We start from the raw sequence: 25108 nt of genomic DNA on the forward strand, positions 1-25108 counted from the left end.
CATACACCACAAACTGTGATGCCCATTTTTTTTCTGCTTTCAACATATCAGCTTTAGGAACAACACGATTGCTTGCTGCCTAGTATATAACCCCGACCTTTAGATGCCCTTGTAACTAGATAATCAATGTCATTCACTTAACCTGTCAGTGCTCATAAAAACTATGGCTGATCAGTGTATATAAAATATTTAGAGGGAATCCAGGAAAGCTCACCATTACTGTAATACAAATAATACTGTACCTGGTGGTGGTGGAGCAGCTCTACTTGGAAAGGACTTGGCTTTATTTGTGTTATTTCTTCCGTCAACAAAATTTCTCCTGGTGGGTCCTGGAACACAAGGAAACAAATCAAACACAAAGGAATGACCTAAAAACTCTGTATGGGCTTATGGCACATCAGGGGAGGACAAGGAGGACTTAGGCTGCATTCACACCTAGACGTATGTTACCGCGGCGTATTTTGCTGCGACAAATTGCAGCGTTTTGTCCCAGGATTTGCCGCGACAAAACGCGGTAAAATACACCGCGGTAACATACACAGGAGGGGTGACAACATTGTCAGCTATGGCCGAACGCCGAAAGCCGCCTGAAAAAAAGGTCCGGGACTTGTTTTGGGCTTCAGGCGTTTCGGCGTGGAGATGTGAACCATCTCCATAGCCGACAATGTAAACTCACCCCTCCAGCGTATCAGGGGCTGCTGCGGCGTCGCGTATCATAGCCGACAATGTAAACTCACCCCTCCAGCGTATCAGGGGCTGCTGCGACGTCGCGCTACAGGCGTATATACGCCTAGGTGTGAATGGGCACTAAAGCAAACAGTTACATTTACCGTTGGGAGCGGTGGATTTTTTTTACAGGATAAGATTGTTTTTGGTTGGATTTGGTTGAAAATGGTTTATAGTAATCAATGGCATTTTAAAACACAATAAAAAGGCAAATCATAAATCATTCTATTTTTCTTGCATCATGAATTCTAACTTATACAATTATATGGCGGACAACCATCTCAATATTCACTGACTGTAAAGCTGAATACAGAGGCCCAGATTCACAAAGGAGATACGACGGCGTATCTCCAGATACGCCGTTGTATCTCTGAGTTGTGCCGTCGTATCTATGCGCCTGATTCTTAGAATCAGTTACGCATAGATTTCTATTAGATCCGACCGGCGTAGGTCTCTTACGCCGTCGGATCGTAACTGCATATTTACGCTGGCCGCTAGGGGCGTGTACGCTGATTTACGCCTAGAAATATGTAAATCAGCTAGATACGTGAATTCAGGAACGTATGCCCAGCCGACGCAGTACAGATACGCCGTTTACGTTAGGCTTTTCCCGGCGTAAAGCTACCCCTGCTATATGGTGGCGTACATGCGGCGTACCAATGTTAAGTATGGACGTCGTTCCCGCGTCGAATTTTTAATATTTTACGTTGTTTGCGCAAGTCGTCCGTGAATGGGGCTGGACGTCATTTACGTTCACGTCAAAACCAATACGTCCTTGCGGCGTATTTGGAGCAATGCACACTGGGATATGTCCACGGACGGCGCATGCGCCGTTCGTGAAAAACATCAATCACGTCGGGTCATGGTATTTTACATAACACATGCCCCCCTTTTCCAAATTTGAATTGGGCAGGCTTACGCCGGCCTATTTACGCTACGCCGCCGCAACTTACGGAGCCAGTGCTTTAAGAATACAGCACTTGCCCGTCAAGTTGCGGAGGCGCAACGTAAATCGGATACGTTACGCCAGCGCAAAGATACGCCGATCTACGAGAATCTGGCACAATTTGTTCAGTAGATAGCACAGACTATGCAATATCCTCTAAATCTAATATTTTATATGGAATATAACAAAGAAAAAGGTAACATTTGCAAGTTACATGCATAAGATCCTGTCTTACATCAAGATTTAAAATATATTGATTAGGACTTTCAATAAAATCAATTTTAAACAATGAGAACACATGCCATAGATCAAAGACTAACCAACACAAAGGGCACAGTACAGAGTGAGGCAGAAAGACACAGTACAGGGTAGGTCAGGAGGGAAGAGTACTGGTTCCGGGATGCTGCCCAGGACACGGCCATCCTGGGACAGCTTAGTAAAAGCATGACTGTCCCAGCAAATCCGGGACAGTTAGCAAGTATGATGTAATGCAAGATTATAAAGGGGGCCCCCATGCACCTGGGGCCCCTGGGCAGTGCCCATGCATTAGCCACTTCCCGACCGCCGCATGTATATGTATGTCCACAGAATGGCACGTACAGGCAAATGGGCGTACAGGTACGTCCTTGCCTTCTAGCGGGTGGGGGGTCCGATCGGGGGCCCCCCCGCTACATGCGGCGGTCGGATTCTCGCGGGGAGCGATCCGGGACGACGGCGCGGCTATTCGTTTATAGCCGCTCCATCGCGATCGCTCCCCGGAGCTGAAGAACGGGGAGAGCCGTATGTAAACACGGCTTCCCCGTGCTTCACTATGGCGGCTGCATCGATCGAGTGATCCCTTATATAGGGAGACTCGATCGATGACGTCAGTCCTACAGCCACACCCCCCTACAGTTGTAAACACACACTAAGTGAACACTAACTCCTACAGCGCCCCCTGTGGTTAACTCCCAAACTGCAACTGTCATTTTCACAATAAACAATGCAATTTAAATGCATTTTTTGCTGTGAAAATGACAATGGTCCCAAAAATGTGTCAAAATTGTCCGAAGTGTCCGCCATAATGTCGCAGTCACGAAAAAAATCGCTGATCGCCGCCATTAGTAGTAAAAAAAAAATAATGAATAAAAATGCAATAAAACTATCCCCTATTTTGTAAACGCTATAAATTTTGCGCAAACCAATCGATAAACGCTTATTGCGATTTTTTACACCAAAAATAGGTAGAAGAATACGTATCAGCTTAAACTGAGGAAAACATTTTTTTTATATATGTTTTTGGGGGATATTTATTATAGCAAAAAGTAAAAAATATTGAATTTTTTTCAAAATTGTCGCTCTATTTTTGTTTATAGCGCAAAAAATAAAAACCGCAGAGGTGATCAAATACCACCAAAAGAATGCTCTATTTGTGAGGAAAAAAGGACGCCAATTTTGTTTGGGAGCCACGTCGCCAAGCTACGCAGTGCCGAATCGCAAAACCTGGCCTGGGCATTTAGCTGCCTAAAGGTCCGGGGCTTAAGTGGTTAAAGGAGTTGTAAAGGAATTTTTTTTTTTTGCTGAAATGACTGTTTACAGGGTATAGAGAAAAAATAGTTAACCGATTCCTTTTAAAATTGATTAAAAATAGATAAAAATCAATCATATAATGTACCTCTAGTTTCGTTTTTGCATGTTATCCTGCCTCTGTGCATGTACAGAGCCATAGAGCAGTGATGGCTTGGAACATGAAACTAGACTCTCCCAGTACTGTGGTCATCAGGAAACAGACAACCAGGAAGTGTCCAGAACAGAGAAGAATTACAGCAACATCAGAGCAAAAACGAACAATGAGGACATGAAACCAGAACTGCAGTAAGGTAAAGGAAACTAGCTAAAAAAAAGTGACCCTCTAAGATGTCCAGGTTGTTCAGTAGATGGCACAGAATATGCAATATCCTCCAATTCTTATATTTTATAAAAAAAATTGAAAACAAAAAGTTACAAGTATAAATCTGTAAACGATAAAGGGAAAACTCAGGTTCAGACCAAACATTGGGCTGATCAGTTGGTGCTTAGATTTATATCTACCGACTTCTGTTCAACCGCCCTGTTGGATATAAGCCACGGATCAGCAGCGGCTGGAATGTGGAGCTGTGTATCCTGACAGTAGGGGAGTTTCTCTTGCTGTCAAACTGCAATAGCGCTGCAGGGATTCCCCCATCCACCTCAAATGTGTGAATGGAGGAAATTTTTTCAGTTTTTTTCGTTTATCCCACTGGCTGAATGAAAAAAAAAATGGAGCCAAGTACAGTATGGCCAGCTTTACTATGGCTGGAAAGTGGTAGAAAGTATTATAGCGTAATCATACTGTATACATCAAAATATACTTACGAGAGTTCTTTGGAAGGCCTTGACCAATGCTGACCTGTAGAGCTTTATTGGTGTGTTTCAGTATGGCCACATCTCCAAACCCTTGAACAAATTGTACCTGTCGGGAGCTACTGCCTCCACTCCATGGACCCCAAGATTCTTTCTTTAACTTCATTTCAAGCCTAAACGGAATGAAATTACAATAAAAAAATGATGGCAGAACTTTACCTTCAGCAAATTTATGATTTGTTTTAGCAGTAATTTTCTCCATTGCATGTTAAAAGACTCCTGCTTCTTATTGGTAAATCCTGAATGCCTTGGTACATACATAAAGAGCTTAACCCTTCCCACCACCTGTATGCAGATATATGCGGTCTCACGGAAGTAGCTCTGCGTACCTGTGTTTGTGCTGTGGAGCATACTGCAGGTCCCAGCACATACACCACTCTCTCATTGAGACCCCAAAGTATTGTACGAACGATCGGGAACTGGGAATACCAGTTCCCAATCACATGATCACTATAATAGCCTCTGACTGGCTATCACAGTAATGAGTCACTGTATAACCCATGATTTTATTTTCTCCTCTTCAATGGAGAAATTTTTATTTTTATTTTTTTCTCCTTGGAATAGAAGAGGAAAAAAGAAAACAAAGATGTGTGTAAAAAATAAATAAATAAAAGCTAGCTAAATCAGGGTTATATCTAGGTCAATGTGAAAGTTAGAATTAGGGTCAAAGGTCCTGATAAGAGTCAAAGGTCAAAATTTGTATCAGTGTGTTAGGTAGGGAAAAAAAGTGCAATATTGGTTCTGGGTCCTACTATGGGTACACACAAAACACATAACATACATATGTAGTATTGCAATTCGCCAGGGGCAGGAGGATTTATTTTGGGTTGTTCTTTGGTGGTAGGTTATGGTAATAGCAAGGAATATACAGCTACATTAAAAAAATATATATTTTTTTTGTCTTCAACAATTTTGTGGCATGGTCAGGAGATATCAATTACCATTTACTACCAAATGAAAGCTCAATTTGTCCTAAAAAAACATTGTATATTATTCACCCGGACACACCAAGTAGTTGCAAGGATTTGTATAGTTTTACTAACACATGTCAAATTTGCTAAATTGTGTTCAGGCATTGGGATTTGTTTGCGAAACTCACTGTACAACAGTTTATATATTTACCTTATGAAGTATGTTCAGAACCAAGCCTCCTTTCACACTTGTGCAACTTTGGATATCAAAGTTGCATGACAAGTCGTTCCCCATGTTTTCCGATGATAACCATTCATATATGTGCAACTTAGGCCCTGTACACAGGACCGGTTCGACCGATGAGAATGGTCCGACGGAACTTTATCGGTCCACCGCTGAAGTGGCCTGATGGTCTGATGTGTGTACACACCATCAGTTCAAAAACCGATCGTGTCAGAACGCGGTGACGTAAAACACACGACGTGCTGAAAAAAACGAAGTTCAATGCTTCCAAGCATGCATCGACTTGATTCTGAGCATGCGCGGGTTTTGAACCGATGCTTTTGTGTACTAACCATCGGTTTGGCCCGATCGGTCAGCGGTCCATCGGTTTGATTTTAAAGCAAGTTTTAAAATTTTGGTCCGAAGGACAAAAGACCGATGGGCCGTACACACGGTCGGTTTGGACCGATGAAACTGAACCTCGGTCCATTCTCATCGGTTTTGACCAGTCGTGTGTACGCGGCCTTAAAGTTGCAGCAACTTCAAAATAGTTCATGCACTACTTTGGTCCAACTTTCATGCATTTTGAGGGCCGTAGACTTAAATGTTAATCCTCAAAAGTTGCATGCAACCAGCGGATGGAGCACTGTTTATTTCACGTTTTGTTGAAGAGAAAATAAAAACTGTGTACAGAGTTCAATAACTCAAACTTAAATATACATAAGTGATTAAATCAGCGATGACTCTCCAAGCACTTGCTCCATAATTTGCGGCGGCGTAGTGTAAATGGCCCGGCATAAGGCCGCGTAGTTCAAAGGGGGCGGCTTGTATTTAAATTAAGCGCGCCCCCGTGCCGATCGAACTGCGCATGCGCCGGGCGGAAAAATAGCCCAGTGCGCATGCTCCAGCTCACGACGGAAAACGTCAATGTCATATTCGCGGACGACTTAGGAAAACAACGTAAACGACGGAAAAAGCCGACACTGACCCGACGCCATACTTAACATGGCATACGACGGACCTTCGTAAACTTGCCCCTCATATAGCAGGGGCAAGTTTACGCTTACGGAAATGTCGTAAATTCACTGCGTCGTCCGCGCGTACGTTCGGGAATCTCACGTAAATAGCTAATTTGCATAGACGACGGGGAAAACGACGAGGTGACACCTAGCGGCGGGAAAAAAAATTGCATTTAAGATCTGACAGCGCAAGAGCCTTACGCCTGTCAGATCTAAGGGATATCTATGCGTAACTGATTCTAAGAATCAGTCGCATAGATACGACGGCCCAGATTAGGACTTACGACGGCGCAAATGGCGTTGCGCCGTCGTAAGCCCTTTGAGAATCTGGGCCTAAGGCTCAATCAGATGTTTCAGAGTTCTAGAATCTGAAAGGTAAAAAGCTTCTGCTGTGCCATCTCAAGATAAAAAATATAAAATATTCTGCGAGTCATTTTTTCATTTATGCACACCTTCATTAATTAATTGTTTGTACATACATAAAAAAAATAGCCAACAAAAATCCATTACAGTTTCTCTATTTAGGGTTCTATATGGAACACTTCTTTGAAGAGTACCCTTCAGCTGGAATGAAATACTAAGGTTACTCTGACTTGAGTCCATGGTAAATTTGGAGCTGGCAGAGGATCTTTACCTGAGTGGAACATAGTCTCTGAATACGTAATATTAACACAGAAGGCTCATTGATCTCCCCTTTCACTGAAAATGTTTTAGCGAACCTCTTTTAGAATGTTAATAGAGACAGCAATTCTGTAACTTTTTTTAATTGAGTTCATTAAATACACAAATGAAAGCACACATATACATGCAATGGTATATGTCAGTATGGTGGTAGGGAACAAAAGAGACTTGTGTATGTAATAGTAAGCTTATTGGTTTACAGAATAGGCAACGTTTTATAACGTTATAAACAACAACAACAACAACTGCTTAAAGCGGAGTTCCATCCAAAGGTGAACTTCTACTTTAAACATTCCTCGCCCCCTTACATGCCACATTTGGCATGTCATTTTTGGGGGGGGGGGGGGGGAGTGGGTACCTTGTTTTGAGAGGGACTTCCTGTCCCACTTCCTGCTTCTGTCTCTTGGCTGCCTAGAAGACTTCTCCTTTCCCCCTAGGCGGCCCCTCCCTCTCTTCAATCTTCTGAGACACGTCACAGGTTCTATGACGGCGTCTCAGAGAGGAGCGAGGCTCTGTGTGGCCGCATCGCTGGACCGTGGGACAGGCGAGTATCTGTTTATTATAAGTTAAGTACTACACTTTTTGTAGCTGCCGACGTTTAATAAACTAAAAAACAAGTGGAACTCTGCTTTAAGTTCTGGTATTTATAATAAACATTAAAGTGATTGTAAACCCTGTAAACCAGGGGTCTCAAACTCAAATTACCTGAGGGCCACAAGACAAGTTTTCATATGCCATGGGGGGCCGCATGCAAACTTTCAAACTTGAAAAACAACAGTACTGGTGTCAGCGAACACATTATTAACCCCCAGCACTGGTGTCAGCGAGCGCATTATTACCACCAGCACTGGTGTAAGTCAGGGTTTGACAAATTTGCTTGGAATCTAGGAGCCAGCTAAAAAAGTTAGGAGCCAGAAAACGCACCCCGTCCCGACGGGCTTGCGCGCAGAAGCGAACACATACGCGAGCAGCACCCGCATATGTAAACGGTGTTCAAACCACACATGTGAGGTATCGCCGCGATTGGTAGAGCGAGAGCAATAATTCTAGCACTAGACCTCCTCTGTAACTTAAAACATGCAACCTGTAGATTTTTTTAAACGTTGCCTATGAAGATTTTAAAGGGTAAAAAAGTTTGTCGGCATTCCACAAGCGGACGCAATTTTGAAGCGTGACATGTTGGGTATGAATTTACTCAGCGTAACATTATCTTTCATAATATTAAAAAAATGGGGATAACTTTACTGTTGTCTTATTTTTTAATTAAAAAAAGTGTAATTTTTTCCCAAAAAAATGCGCTTGTAAGACCGCTGCGCAAATACGGCGTAACAGAAAGTATTGCAACGATCGCCATTTTATTCTCTAGGGTGTTAGGATAAAATATATATATAATGTTTGGGGGTTCTAATTAGAGGGAAGAAGATGGCAGTGAAAATAGTGTAAAATGACATTAGAATTGCTGTTTAACTTGTAATGCTTAACTTGTAATACCAACAGCCACCACCAGATGGCGCCAGCTCACATCTGGTGGTAATAACTTGTAATACCAACGGCTCACCACCAGATAGCACCAGCTCACAAAAAAAAAAAAAATTTTTTTTTTTTTACTCTTTGCTCCCCCCACTTCCGCCCTGCCTGCGGGCCATTTATAACTGGTCCGCGGGCCGCAAATGGCCCGCGGGCCGGTACTTTGAGACCACTGCTGTAAACCCTAGTGAAGTGACTTGCTTCAGATGATACAGAAATAAAACAAATTCTCCTACATAATTTGTACCTGTTTATCTGCAGTATTCTATTCTCTACATCTGTTCAATGTTCAGAATTTATACAGCTTGTCTGAGCCGTCAGAAAACAGGGGGTGGAGAGCTAAAATTACACATGGCAAAGCTCCATGAGGAGAGCTCCAAGAGCTGAATGAAGAGAAGGGACACCACCTACCCACAGCAAACCGGAACAGAGCTGCGGTTGTCAATCACAGGCTGTATGCTGAAGATCCCTCAATTGTCACCTGTTTTTCTCTGTCAGGGAACCTTGTCAGAATTAACTTATGCAGAAATCAGTGGAATGGGGCAGCAGACAAAAATGTTGATTAATGCGCTAGATTCAGATAAGTACACACTTTACAGGGATACGCTTTGTTCATATTTCATGTCTGAGGTTTACAATCACTTTAAGTAGGTCATCATATCAGTGTATAATTATACATCCGATTATTTTAAAATAAGTCAACCAACTAATTTCCAATGTCATTACTTGCACATCTGGATTATACCAATAGAGAACTTGTGCACATACAGTATATAGTCCTAGCTCTCTACTCCTCACTTCACTCCATCAATCTCCTCTCGCATCAATCTCCTCTCGCATCACTAACCGTCATCTCTTCATGGCTGTTGCACCACTTCCTTAAACTAAATCACTCTAAAACCAAGTGAACCCCCCCCCCTCCATCTATGACTTTTTCTTTAAAATTAATAACGCAACCATCAATCCCTCCCTTTGTGCCATGGTACTAGGTGTAATCGTAGACCCTGACCTGTCCATCTAGCCCCAAATCCAATCGTTGTCAACAGCTTGTAGGATTCGCGGGCGTGGCCTGGCCGCTTGAATCTGCTCTCTGCTCCTTCACAGAACAAAGAGCACCTCCAGCCTTCTTTCACCCAGCAAACACCCTCCAGTTTGGAGGGCCACACTCAATGCACCCCCGGACTATGTCCCGAAAAAAAAAAATGCTGCACAAGGGACCCTGCAGGCTCCTAGACTTCTAAATAAAGCCCTCACAGCAGGGACACCAACATGGCGCCAGCTGAGAGCGTGGAGATCTGGAGCAGCCACCGTGTCAGCATGCTGCAGCTTCCTCTGCATTCCCTGACATGGAGGACAACATGGATCACTCCTCTGATCAAACCACCTCTCTAGAAGACTAGCAGAATCATCTGCACAATTCCCTGACAAGCAGCCTCCCAATGTGGCGCTGGGAACTGTAGTCCCACAACAGACCAGTCAGCTTCACAATCCTTTGCAGCATATCCCACAACTGATAACCCAGCCTCTGGGCACTGTCTTAAAGCCATGCTACTATCCCTGCAGGCTGATCAACATCGGGAATTAAGAATCCCCATTAGCCAGATGCAAGAAAAAATCTACTCATTAGATCACCGCACAGACCATATTGAGCAACACCTTTCTGATGCCACTAAGGCCCACAACACCATTGTGGACATACAAGATGACCAAGCCACTACTATTCATATGCTCCGCTTTAAAGTCACATATCTCAAAGTCATATCACAGGGAGCGAGACATTTCTTGGTCTCTGCAGCCGCGGATCAGGAAAATTTCTCACTGCTTGCGATTAGCGCTGTGCAGTGCCGATTTCTTAGCGGGCCCTGCACGTGCGGGTTGCGAACACACTTGAGCTCATCCTTAGTAGATACCCGATCTTATCAGCCACATTCAATAACCAACCCCCTTATCATCGTAAATGTTTATGCCCCCTAACACCCACCAGAAATCGTTCTATAAATCCATGATGCAAAAGATACATTAACTTAAGTTATAGACCCCCAGATGGATTCATCTAATGCAAAGCGCAGACAATCCACAGCTCTGACTTCAAAACTTTCCCTGGAACATCTTTATGACCCCTGGAGGTGTCGGCATGGTACTAAGAGGGATTACTCCTCCTAGTCAAACACCAAAAGATCATATTCTAGGATCGACCCGTTCTTGACCTCCAAAACCCTGCTTCAAAAAGTCCATGATCAGGCTTTTTACGTGGTCAGACCACGCCCCAGTATTTCTTTGTCCCCCACTACTCCTAAACACACCCTATGGTGCTTGAACACCTCAATCCTTAGCATGCCAGAGATCTGAGAACAGGTTTGATCCGAGACATCATCTTTCTTTACCGACAACATTGGCTCAGTGTCTAATCCAAATGCTAATTTGGTGGTATGATAATACCATCTATATGTGAAATTTTGTATGCAAAATACTTTTCAATAAAATCAGATCAAAATAAATAATCCTAGTACACTCTGGAACACCCACAACTCTGTTATACGATGGACCTGTCTGCAGCTGGGTACCAGAAAAAGAAAAAGAGAACCCACACAATAAATTCCTTTCTCCACCATATGTGAATGCTTGAATCCCTGAACAAAACCCCACTCCAGCTAACACTTGGGAACTAGGTAAGCTGAGAAATGATCTCAGCACCTACCTCTGAAAGGGCCACAATGTCTAGCTTAAGCACCTGGTACTCCAAGGGGAATAAAGCTGGGAAACTCTTGGCTTAGCAATATAAAATAGAGAGCAGAATCCCATTCCTTCTAAATAAGGGAGATAAACTAAAACCTAAAACCATATTGTGTACGAATTTATCGCCTTTTTTAAAACTCTACAATCTTTCACTCTCAATATCTGAGCCCCACCCCACTCTGCAGTTAATACAAGAATTCCTTGACCCTCTCCAACGTCATTTGATATCCCAATCTCAGCTCGAATCACTAGCCCAGCCATTTTCCCACCAAGAGCTTCTCCAAGCTATCAAAGATCTCCCCTCCTACAAAACCCCAGGATCAGATAGTTTCATCAATGAATATTATAAATCATATGCAGATCAACTAGTACCCCATCTATGTAATACTTTATTTTTTATTTTTTTTCAACTGTGACCTATGCAATACTTTTAATGGGTTTTTATCATCAGGTGAGATTTCATCTGAAGTCCTTGACCCGGTAATAACCACCATACACAAACCCGCCAAACCCTTCCATGATCCAGCCAATTATCGCCCCATATCTCTGCTCAACATCGATCTCAAGCGCTATACAAAAATTATTAGCCACCCACCTTGCAACTTACATGCCCAAGCTGGTCCACCCAGAGCAAGTGGGCTTCATCCTCGCCCGACAAGCTTCAGATGGCATTTGTAGGTTTATAGACCCCATCCACTGGGTGGAGCACCACAGAACACCTTTACTGCTGATCTCTCTCGATGCAGAGAAGGCGTTTGATAAGGTTAAATGGTTATACTTATACTCGGTCCTTCAGAAATTTGGCATCCACGGCCCCTTTCACCAAGCCACCCTAGGCCTCTATTCTACACTGAGCGCAAGAGTTCTCACATTGGGCATATTAGCCACCCCCTTCTTCCCCATCACCAACGGGACCCGACAGGGCTGCCCCTTGTCCCCCCTATTTTTTGTGCTGGTGATTGAACCACTGGCACAGCAATTTATGCACACCCAAGTAAATATCGATGGCCTATCAGTTGACTAAATCACCCACAAGATTGGCATCTACACCAATGATATAATCATCTGTGTGATCTCCTACAACTGTTTAATAAGATATCCATATAAAAATGAAATCACTCTAAAATCAGCTATGCTAGGAGTTTCCCTTTCAGCGATGTTAGGAGTTTTACTACCTCTTCCCCCTTTTCCTGGGCCCCCAGCTCATCCGTGACCTATTCAAGTATTCAGTCGACTTTCTCTTCTACCCTACTTCTTCGTACAAACATTTCTCTTCTGAGTCAGAAATTACAAGATATTGCCAAATCACTTCTCTACTGTTGTGGAAATTTTATTATATGAACTCATGTGAACATTTTATTCTAGGATGTGTGTTTTATAGATTGTCATCTGTCTCCATGTGTCAGATTTAACCGAGGAGCGCTCTAGCAGAGCGCACTTGGGTTGAATCGGGACCAGCGGTAAAACAGTCAGTATGAAAACCTTCTCATGGGCTTGGAGACGTGTTCTCTGTTTATGTGGGAGTTTGCTGGTTTATAAGTATCAAACGCAATGTGCTGGGCTTCTTGCCTTCAAATGTCTATGCACATTAGAGAAGCAAAGTCTGCATAACGAGAGAAACATATTATATCTCTGTTATGGCTAGGCTATCCCTTGTGTATACATATCTGCTTTTATAAGATGACACTGATATCTGCCCTGTTGGTATACTCATACAGTATATTGACAACAGCAGTAGCAATGTCCCCGCAGATCTTCTCAAACCTGTAAGAACAAGTAGAATGATCTTACTAGATTCTGGTTACTCTGAGCAATATTGAATAGGCTTCATGCTGACCAAGATGGTGGATGTGCATGCATGTGGCTGGGTAGGGGGCAGTGTACATGCCTCAAGTGGGTAAAACATGTGCATTCCCCCCCCCCCCCACTCCTGTGCATGCTCTCCCCTTTACTGTGGTCATTTTGCATGGAGGAAACAATTGGCTGTTGGGGTCATGACTTCCTGTTTGTCATTCCTTTTGTCGCCCATTAATAAAATAAGTGCCTGTGCTTGTGAGAACAGACATAGAGACTCCAGATAGAAGCAGCATATTTTCTGATTCTATCTGGTGCCACTGAAGTACTTCAATTTCCTTATACCAAAGAGCTTAATACAAACGTGCTTTTAAGCACAAAGGAATTGTTTTGTGCTTTGTGTGCATTTTGACTCTGGAAGTGCAGTGTGTGGATTTGTATACAAAGCCCAAGAAAATTCCCATGACACTACCAATGCTTCTTGGGCAGGCTGAATAGTCCTGTCCAAGATATGCCTCTTACCGCACATTCTATATTTCTTCAGGACTCTGCCATTACTGATCCTACAACCGGATATAGGCACATTATGCTGCCATTCTTTGACCCGGTCAAGTCTAGAGGTCTTCCCTTGGGCAAGGACAAAAGAAAAAAAAAAAGCTAGAGACCAATTTTATATGATTCAACTGAAGTGCTATGTTTTCTAACAGGCATTGGATCAACATACTACTATTTTTTTTAGTAGCCATTTTTTTAAATTATTTTAAGAAATTTTTCTGCCCTTATATGCTTGAACCAGTTGCACTGGAGGACAACTCCCATACATACATATCAGAAGTTTTGTTGGTTTCTGATTCTCTTGTTTCCTATAGCCCTGTTGCAGATTTTTCTTCCCTCACTTGATGTCTTGTGAAACCATTGTCACAATGACAGTAAGAAGTGAGGCTACTTTCTTAGGCTGCTTTACAGGCACTATAGTGCTAAAAATAGCACCTGCAAAGCGCCTGTAAAGCACCTCTCCTGTCACTCCAGTGTGAAAGCACGAAGGTTTTCACACTTGAGCGGTGCGCTTGTGGGACCTAAAAAAAAAAAAAGTCCTGCAAGTAGCATCTTTGCAGCGCTTTAGAAACTGTGCATGCACTGTTCCTAAAGTGCCCCTGTGCATTGAAATCAATGGGAAGCGATGCAGGAGCGGCGCTTTGCGGGCCCCTTTAACCCCTTATTCAGCCGCTAACGGGGTTAAAAGCTAGCGGCCGGAAAAAGCGCCTCTAAAACGATGGTAAAGCGCTGCTAAAACTAGCGGCGCTTTACCGCTGATGCCCCGCGCCTCAGTGTGAAAGTGCCCTTACACAGCCCTGAATAGTAGAATTTTAAAGATAGGGTTATGTTAATGACAAAGTGTTAGGGTCAGATTGGCGGTTAAAATGTTACAGGGAGTGTAAATTGTACCTAAAGCCCCCCATTTTTTTTAAAAATAGGTTAGGTAAAGTTTTAGGGTTCCAGGAACGGGGAGGGGGGTGTTGTTAAAACTTAGGGTAGGTCTCAGTTTATTGCGCTCTCCGCTGCTGTGCTTATATTGGATATGGAATTTACTCACGTATTATTGAACTTCAGAGGTAGTTTTCTTTGGGTTTTTTCTTCGTAGTGCTTGGATAAGAGACTTATGAACTCGGTCTTGAACAGCGATTCCAACAGACTGTCATACTCTTGCTCATGAAGAATGAAAAAATCATCCTGCAATGTGCTGCAAAAAAAAAAAAGGGAAATTGAATCCTTTGAAACACTTGTGCCAAATCTTGCATATTACTGAGTTCAGAGGAAATATTTTCATCAGGCACACATGTCGAATTAGGATTATAAAGTTTGTCCCAAAAAAGCAATTTTTGTTATGACTTTTTTTTTTACTTGATCTATAGAATACATTTTCAAGATGGGATTTCATATAGAGTTCTGTAGATTTCCCTTCTATCAGCTGTCAAACAATTACAGCCGGCATTCTCTATTAAAAACGGCAGATAAAAAAAAATCCATTCATGCCCAGACACACCATAATTCGTAAAAATTATAGAAAACGTGAGGAAGATTTAAAGCTTGTTTGCACTTTTACAGTCAAATTAAACAAAAAACGACCAAAATTATGTGTTCCTATTTACACAGCATGCATTAAAAAAATGAATAATAAGATTTACCTTTTAATGGTTCTCAGAGGAAAGTGTTATGGCTGGCTGCAGGTTTTTTGAACAATGTTAGAATGAACGTGTCCCAAGCCTGTCCTTATTAAAATACAATGCAATAAGCCTAGCCCATAAACCTTTAAACCTTTGTTAGGATAAACAGTTCAAATCTAGATACAATTGCACAGTATGTACAGGTCAAACCACAAAAATTCCCAGCTCACTTACCAGCAAGCTGCAACAAATCAAAGGACTTTGCCTAACTGTACATGTTAAAGGAGTTGTAAAGGTACAATTTTTTTCCCTAAATAGCTTCCTTTACCTTAGTGCAGTCCTCCTTCACATACCTAATCCTTCGATTTTGCTTTTAAATGTCCTTACTTCTTCTGAGAAATCCTCATTTCCTGTTCTTCTGTCTGTAACTCCACACAGTAATGCAAGGCTTTCTCCCTGGTGTGGAGTGTCGTGCTCACCCCTCCCTTGGACTACAGGAGAGTCAGGACGCTCTCTACATTGCAGATAGAGAAATGAGCTGTGTGTTAGTGGGCGTCCTGACTCTCCTGTAGTCCAAGGGAGGGGGCGAGCACGACACTCCACAACAGGGAGAAAGCCTTGCATTACTGTGTGGAGTTACAGACAGAAGAACAGGAAGTGAGGATTTCTCAGAAGAAATAAGGCCATTTAAAAGCAAAATCGAAGGATGAGGTAAGTGAAGGAGGACTGCACTAAAACGTAAAGGAAGATATTTAGAAAAAAAAAATGGTACCTTTACAACCCCTTTAAAAACAAAACCCCTTGTTTGGAGGAACCTCAAAGAGGATTAGCAAACAGACAGAAACAATAGGTGACTCAACTCAATTACCAGAGGCGATTCAGTTCGCATGTGTTGTGCTATATAAGTTCCTCACTCACTCACCAATGGGAATTTACACCTAGGAGGCACACAATGGGAGAGAGACACTTAAACTTACACCACCTTAGTAAACAGATTATAGCAGGTATCTGTATCCAGGTCCTAGGTTCCCAGAGTGTGTGTTTCAGGGAGACATGGACCCAAATTTGAAGTAAAAAACTACTCCAAAGGGTCCCCCAGGCACACACCTCCCAAAGAATAGAGCCCCCTAAAATGCCAGGGCCCATAGTCAGTACGCAAGAGGCTAGCTTGCAGTCCCCTCCAAAAGCCCGTCCTAGGTCACAGGGTGTATTTTGGTCATGGAGACAAACCACAAAAAAACAAAAAAACTGTCTAACCGTTTCTTCCATTCTGTTTTTGTCTGTGCCCATTTCCAATTACTCCAGACAGGAAGCTGGAGAAAATCTTGCTAACTGGGGGCAATAAAAAACTGCCAGAAGCTCAAACTCTTTCCTGCTACATCCAAAACAAGATAAGATAATTTGGCTAGAGTTTTCACATACAAATTGTAGTAAAATATTGACAGCATTGATGCATTACTAAGCAAGAATCGTATAGTGTAGATGTGACAAACAGTTGGTGGCCCAGTTACATATACAATTAAAATATTTAACAAAAAAAAAAACAACATATTGGTGTCTAATTTATTGGAGCTGGTCTGACTACTGCTAGCTGCCTCGCTGTCTCTGACCTCAATAATTCAGCCAACTCCTAATCTGCATACATGACAAATAGTAATGAAGCTGCAGTATTAGTTTGACACTTGAGATTAGTATTATTTTCAGAGGCAGAGGTCAGCAAAAGCAGCTTTTATGCTTCCTCCCTACAGGGTTCCTATATATGCTCATGCTTTGAACATTCCGATGGACTTCCATTCAACTGGATTATTTGTCTAATAGCACAAATCATGCTTCCTTTACTATAAAATATTTAGACAATGGGGGTGTTTTACTAAAGAAAAACAGATTGCTCAGTTTGCAAGGGAAGTTGCACATTGCAAGAGAAATTTCTCCAGAGCTTATTAAATGAGGTGAAGCTCTCCTGATGTGCCAACATCCAATCCTGCGCACGCAAAAATTGCGTTTTTCCCTTGCATGTGAATGGAGTATTCTTTGCAAAGTGAAATTCCACCTAATTCACAAAGTTCTAGGGATAATTCTCTTGCAAAGCACAAGTTGCAAAGTGAACATTCCATTTGCATTTAATAAATCAACCCCGCTGCCTCTAAAAAACAAAATATAATAAATAATAATAATATTAATAATAATAATAATAATAATAATAATAATCTGTGATTGGTGGCTGTAACATACAATGATTCTTTTACTGACAGCCGTCACTGGTAGGGATGAGCTTCGACTCGAACATTGCCTGTTCGGCGAACAACGAACAATTTGGGGTGTTTGCGGCAAATTCGAAAAGCCACGGAACACCCTGTTAAAGTCTATGGGAGAAATCTAAAGTGCTAATTTTAAAGGCTAATATGCAAGTTATTGTCCAAAATAGTGTTTGGGGACCCGGTTCCTGCCCCAGGAGACAATGTATCAATGCAAAAAAAAGTTTTAAAAACTGACGTTTTTTCGGGAGCAGTGATTTTAATAATGCGTAAAGTGAAAATTTCGTACCTAGGGGGGGTGTAAAGTAAGCATGTGAAATAGCGCATGTTTCCCGTACTTAGAACTGTCTCTGCACAAAGTAAAATTTCAGAAAGAAAAAAAGTAAATTTAAAAACGGACTTGCGGCTATAATGCATTGTCGGCTCCCGGCAATTCAGAGAGAATTCATTCATAAAAAAAAAAAAAAAAAGCGTGGGGTCCCCCCAAATTCAATTACCAGGCCCTTCAGGTCTGGTGTGGATTTTAAGGGGAACTCCACCCCAAATAATAAAAAAAAAAAAGCGTGGAGTTCCCCCAAAAATCCACACCAGACCCCTTATCCCAGCACGTAACCTGGACGGCCGCAGAAAAGAGGGGGGACAGAGAGCGCCCCCCCCTCCTGAACGGTACCAGGCCACCTGCCCTCAACATGGGGAGGATGTCCCCATGTTGATGGGGACAAGGGCCTCATCCCCAAAACTCTTGCCCAGTGGTTGTGGGGGTCTGCGGGCGGGGGGCTCATCAGAATCTAAAAAGACCCCTTTAACAAAGGGGACCCCCAGATCCTGCCCCCCCCTATGTGAATTGGTAATGGGGTAAATTGTACCCCTACCATTTCACGAAGGAAGTGTAAATAGTTGTAAAAACACACACACACACACAATGTGGAAAAAAGTCCTTTATTAAAAAAAAAAAAAAAAATCCAGCGGTGGTAATCCACTCTCGGTCCCGGCTCCCCGCTCCAACATTGTCGGTATCCAGCGACGGGTGATCTCCTCTCCGGTCCAGCGATGAGAAGATCGTCCGGGATCCAGAGCGCAGCATCGCCGGCCGCCTGTCATCACCGGAGACAGCCTGGCGAATGACGCTGCTGGAGCTAGTGACATTTCTTATATAGGTGAGGCGGGGCCACCCGGCACGTGACCCCATCCCCCTCTGACGCACCCTCTGCTACGTCTCTGGGGAAGCCAAGGCTCCCCCCTTGCGTCAGAGGGGGCGGGGTCATGTTTTTTTTAATGAATGAATTCTCTCTGAATTGCCAGGAGCCGAAAATTCATTATAGCCACAAGTCAGTTTTAAATGACTTTTTCTTTCAGAAATGACACTTTGTGCAGAGACAGTTCTAAGTACGGGAAACATGCGCTATTTCACATGCTTACTTTACACTCCCCCTAGGTACGAAATTTAAAGGAATATTTCACTTTTATTGTTTCACTTTAAGCATTATTAAATTCACTGCTCCTGAAAAGACGTCCAGGCCCCCTAGGGCAATAACTTGCATATTCGCCTTTAAAATTATCACTTTAGATTTCAAACATTCGAGTCCCATAGACTTCTAAAGTTCACACAAACGTTTGGTGTGTTCGCAGGTTCTGGTGCGAACCGAACAGGGGGGTGTTCGGCTTATCCCTAGTCACTGGGAAAGGTCTAGGAAAGTTTTTGTATTTGGCAACTTTTTTTTTTTTAAACGTACAAAATTTTAATTGCCAGAAGAATGAGAAAGGATCACGATTTTCCTAGATTCTTCTGCTCTTCTGTAGACTTTTCCTTGGATCCCAACTCTGACTTACTCATAATGACTGGAATACAATGTCTTACAGATGTTTCACTTTACAGAATTATTTTCAAAGACAACATTACAGTTGAAATATTGTTTGATCTTCTGCCTCCAAAAATTTGGAGCATCACATTTTTTAAGTTCCAAAAACTGAAGCAAATGAACTTTAAACGTTGCATTTATCATCAAAAACAATATTCATGAATGAAAAACAAACTTCTTTATTTCAACTTGAACCATTGCCTAGTCATTTATTTCACATACTCTAATCTACAGCCTCAAGAAACTATTGTGATCAGCATCTCTCTTATTACAGGTGGCCATACACTAGTAGAATTTTGTTCAACATTTTTAGTTTTAAGAACATTTCTTCCAAATTGTTAGTGGAGTCAAATCAACATTCATTTTCAACCACCACGATAAGTAAAATTCGAAGGAGCAGAATGGAATTGTTTCTTCAGATGTTCGTTCGAAAATCTACCAGCTTTAAAGTGTTACTAAGCCCAGGACCCTGCATTCACTATACAGTATCTGGTTTCCCACAGTACACAGAACATGGACACAATTATTTTAGTAAATATAAACGGCTAAATACCCTTTCTCATGAGCAGTATATAACAGTCTTATGACTTTCATCAGTGTCGGGTTAAAGCTTGTTGGAGGAGTGTTCATTCTACTCTGTCTTTCCTATGAGGCTGCAGGACCCCTGACCCTCTGTCTGGACAGTGCCGATTGGCCCTGTGCTGATCACCTGCACCCTCCCAAAAAAAAAAAAAAAAAAAAATACCTCTAGCAATACACACCAAACTGAGCATGTGCTCTGTGGTATCAGTAGATATACTAGGGACTGTTCTGCCAGCGGGAAGGTTTCCCTGCTGTCACAGTACACTGATTAGAGCTGCCGGCTATAGCCGTCGGCACTGATTATTTGGGAAAGGCCCTGCTGAAGTGGCCAAACATCTAAAATGAAACATGAACAAAGCATATCCTCATATGTGTACTTGTCTCACCCTATACCACTTAGTGTAGCTCCTATCTACTCTCTCCTCTTCTATCTGAAGGAGTCATTTCTGATTTTTTTTCCAGACACGTGGCAATCCGGGGAGATGGCCCACCTACCCCTTTAGCACACAGCAGGTGATTGACAGCCTCAGATGTGCAATGTGCATGTTTTCCAGTGAGGCTGTGTAGAGGGGGGGGGGTGCCATTAGATCTTCGCCACTGCCTGCTGGAAGCTGAGAAATACCAGCTACACTGTGAACTTATAGAACCGTGGTCGCCAACCTGTCGGACCTCACGGACCACTGAACTCACAATTTTAAATCCTGCAAGACCAATATGAACTTTGCATACCTTCTACACAATGCTCCAGCTCTCTGCCCCCCTCCCCCTGTATCACACTGCTGCCTTATACAAACAATGCTCTGGCTCTCTGTCCCTTCTGCATTACACAGACTCATCATTGGATCTCACCTCCTTATCCAGCCATGTGTTCAAGCTTAGTGCTCCCTCCCACAGTCTGCTCAGCGCTGCCACTGGAAGTCCCCTCCTTCACCTCCCACTCTCTACACTTCCCCCCGGCGCCTCCCTCTAAGTTCACAGGAGCGGGAACTACAGAGGAGGCATTGGGCATTAGTATTGACTGTCGGTGCGTATTCAGAACATCGGAAACAACATAGGGTGGGATACATCTGCCACAATTTTGATTTGCGGGAGAAGCTCTGGGGAATCACCACAATGTTTTCGTTGACTATGAGTGGTCCACAAAACACTAGTTGGCAAGCGTGGCTTTAGAAGGGCATGGAAGAAAGAGGGCTGCAGATAACAGGTACGGGTTATGTAGGAGGATTTAATTTATCACGGTGTATCACCTGAGGCTAGTCACTTTGGTGGGCCTACGTGGGGACTTTTTATCCCTTGAAGTCGAATGACTCTGTCCAGTCCAGTGCTGGAAGCGGTCTTTGCCCAATTCCTGAAGTGGTTCTCTTCCTTTGGCAGTGAAGTCCTCTAATATAGCACACATAGGGATGCTCCTGCCTGCAATCAGGACTTCCTGGGTAGCCATGATAACAGTGACCCCCCTGCTCATAGTGGGATCCACAGCTGTATCAGGCAATGCCCATTTTTCTAGGGGAATTTTAATTAAATCCACTAAAGGAAAATCTAAAATTATATTTTAATTAAAAAGCATTTGATTTCTTATTATTTTACAGTGTTAGTTAATATGCAAAAAAATAATTGTATTACTATCCAGCAATGTATATGGAGGAAATACAAAAATGTATACCATCTGCACATTTCTCCTAAATGTCAGGAAAGACCTGCACATTTTATCCCAACTAGCTGTATGTATGGATAATTAATTTGTGTCATGTAGAAAGCAGATTAGCAGTTGATGAAAAAAGGAGTGATAGTAATGTTTGACAGCAAAAAAAAAATACAGATGTCTTATTGTAGTTTGTGGTTTGCATTAAACTAAAATTAGTAGATGTAACACACATCAGTTTAAGCATTAATATAAACCATTATGCTTTAGATTCTAGCATATGTCATCACAGTGAATATTAGCGTATAACTGATGTGATATGGTGCAGCAGCAGATTTCAGACAATACACCATTCCCTCTACTAGGGCCAGATGGAGCTCACTGAAGCAGGTGCAGCGCAGTCCAATGAGCCTGGTGACAGCTCTGTTTATATTGGATTCATTTCCAGCCAGCATCTGTTGAGTAACAGAACATCTCCAAGAGAAGAGATCGGGATTGCTGTCTGATGGGCGCATTTAAACAATCTTGCTTTGTGCATGGTAAATAGGTTTTGTCACCTTCAACATTATGTTGCAATAAAAAGAGACCAGGCCTTTTAAACAAAGGACACTGCTCCCAAGACATCATTTTAAAGTTAAAGCGGAGGTCCGCCCACCCCTGCAAAAATTAAACGCCATCAGCTACACATACGGCAGGCAGCTGCTGACTTAATAATCTAAATGCTTCCACCAAGTCAGAGAATGGTGGATGGTTGCCAAATCCCTAGTAATGTGGAAACAAAAGGAAATACCCCCTAAATGGGATTTTAATGGCAACACACCACCAAAAATATAAAAAAAAAAAAAATGTTATTAATACATATAAAAATGTATGTATGTATAGCTGTCTGGGTGAGGGCCTTACCTTGTTGGGCTGTGCTGCTGTTGGTCCTCCGTTTTCATTGAGGGGGGTCACTGTGGTGTAGGCCTATGTGTGTCGGTGTGCGTGGAGAGCATAGCGACGCCACATCAATGCGATGGGGCGGTACTGTGCGCTCCAGGCACTGTTGGTTCCATTGGTCGCTTTGCGCGATGATCACGTCACAGTGCGTATGCGCGGGCTTCCAGCATCATATTTAGATCCCCAAATCAGTGCAATACACTAGCACTGCCAGGGAGGATGGCGCTCGGATAGAGGAACAATACAATTTTAATATACAGGTACAGAGATGGGGTTTGCCTGCTTTCAGGATTCCCACATATTGCCTATATCACCATATAAGCCATTTAGCCTCCAAGTGATACTTAGGCACTTTTTATTTATTTATTTCTTAGGACAAGGGGGGCTGACCATATACCCATGTGGATCTCTGAGGGCCACTAAGGGCGACACTTTGAAGCTCACACTGTGATATCTCTCCCCTTTAAATCTGTTTTTTCTCTTACCTATTAGACAAATATTTGAACATATATTCTCCTATTAAGTACCCCTGATGAAAGGATTGAACCTGAAACGCGTCATTACCAAAGAATGTTTTTCGGACAATGGAGAGTAATAATATATACGATTATATAAACTTTTACTTTGCAAAATTTCTAGACTTTATCAATTATTCCTGCTTCGTTTTAATAAGATCATCACATGTGTGATTGATACTTTTTACATGTATCAAAAAAAATTGTACCCAAGTTTGGTGGTGTGTTGCCATTAAAATTTCATTTAGGGGGTTGTTTCCTGACTTTTAATAACCTGTCTTGGAGTTCAGCGATGTTGGCACCGAAGCTGAGGTTTCAGCTGTCAGGTGCTGCCGCCGCAATTGCCGGTAAGGGAACCCGGCAATGAAGCATTACGGCTTCACCCTGGGTCCCTACTGCGCTCTCCTACTGGCCCGGCGTCAGGGGAAGGAGGAGGAGGGAGCAGAGATGCTGATGTAATTCGATGCGGCTCCATCTCCCAGAAGTGGTATCCGCCAAATGTGACACCGGACAGAGGGGAGGAGACAAATGAGTGGAAGTTTCACTTTTGGGTGGAACTCCGTTTTAATGTTTCAGGTGTAATTTTAGTGTGTGGATATATATCGTGATCATTGCAAGCGACGTAAAGGCTGCTTGTAATTAGGAGCCATTATTGGCCTATGTAAACATCCATTCGCACGGATCGTTTTACTGTGGGGCCAATGCAGGTTTGTGTTTTCATGGCACAGGGATGCAACTTGCATGCATCCCTGTGCTGCGTCCCATTCATTTCTATTGGGTCAAGTGGCTGCACACCCTGCATGCGCAGTAAAGCGGCAAGTGTTAAAGTTTATTTCTTTATAAACAGGCAGTTGTATAGTGCTGACAATTTACGTACCATACATTCACCTCAGTCCCTATTTCACATGTATACACAAACATATGCATACTACGGCCAATTTAGACAGGAGCCAATTAACTTACCAGTATGTCTTTAGAGAGTGGAAGGAAACCAGAGTACCCAGTAAACCATACAAGGACAGGAAGAACATGCAACTCCATGCAGATCATGTCCTAGACAGGATTCAAATTGAGAGCTCCACTGCTGAAGGAAGATGCGTGAACCACTAAGCCACTGTGCTACCCTAAGCACAATCTTTTTTTTGTATTGGATATAATAGGGAAAAAATCCCTGTCATATTTTGTCCTACAGACACCTAGAATTGAGGGGAAATGTCTCCAAATTGAGGGAAATCTTCTCTAAGGTTGACAATACACGTTTAAAAGTTCAGCTGGTTCAGTAGGAACCGTTAATGGGCAGGCTGAATGTACCAAGTTGATTCAATCACTTGAGTACAACCAGCCTGCAGGATTCTCTTGTGGTTATCGATAGCAGCTGCAAGCGATGATCACTGCCTTCTCCCGGCGAGGACAGCCTCCTACACCCGCCTCCCGGCAGGAGCGATTCCCCTGTCAGCACCGTTTGTGTTGATGGGGTAATCGTGCAAATTTCTTTCCTGCAACCCATGGTTGCAGGAATGAAGTTTGCACTGTATATGGCCTGCCTTAGGCATGTCTCAAGTTGCTTTGATTAGCATCTGAATTGCTTCTCTCCCCCATATGAACCTATATGAATGCAAAAGCAGTTTGAGGTAGGGCAAATGCAAGTCAGGTGGAGTCAACTACTGGTCATTGCAGTTTCGCTGAACTCAGAATGGTCCCATAAAGGTCTTATAAGTGAAGTTAGTTTTTTTTGGGGAATCATACTTGCCTAGGTGGATGCTGCATCCCCGCCTGCTCTAAGGCTGAGAACTGAGCAATCAAGCACTGCTGATCGCTCAGTCCTCACTGCTCCACGAGCAGAGAGCTGGTGACTGCTGCACCCCCCCCCCCACTCACTGGAGCGCTGGGCTGTGGAGCGGGCAAGAGTGGCTGGCTCAGGCTCTTGGCCACGCGCTGAGAGGCTCAGCTAGGTGTCGGCCCAGGCTCCTGGGTGGATCCCAACTATATGGTTGCAATATTTCCCTAGCCTAGACCTGCTCTGACATCAGCCAACAGCAGGATGTCTCAAAACAGTGATCATTTAGGAACAGCAAAAACCAGAACCACCAACACTAAACCAAACTAATATAGAGTTAACCACCTCTGGTGAAATCTTTCAGCAAAAACACGCATCCAAGGAAGCAGC

The 25108-nt window shown here is 43.0% G+C and overlaps 1 protein-coding gene across 1 annotated transcript in view; it reads right to left on the minus strand.

Annotated features, from left to right (window-relative positions):
* Nucleotides 1-25108, minus strand: part of MYO1E (myosin IE) — a 267148-nt gene that overhangs the window by 18560 nt on the left and 223480 nt on the right. The window contains exons 23-25 of the mRNA XM_040342781.1: nucleotides 14579-14725; nucleotides 4046-4206; nucleotides 243-329 (exon numbers count right to left, since the gene is read on the minus strand). Coding sequence (XP_040198715.1) covers nucleotides 243-329; nucleotides 4046-4206; nucleotides 14579-14725 — 395 coding nt within the window. The remainder of the gene's footprint in view (nucleotides 1-242; nucleotides 330-4045; nucleotides 4207-14578; nucleotides 14726-25108) is intronic.

The sequence above is a fragment of the Rana temporaria genome, chromosome 3, assembly GCF_905171775.1.
Source record: "Rana temporaria chromosome 3, aRanTem1.1, whole genome shotgun sequence".
NCBI lineage: Eukaryota > Metazoa > Chordata > Amphibia > Anura > Ranidae > Rana > Rana temporaria.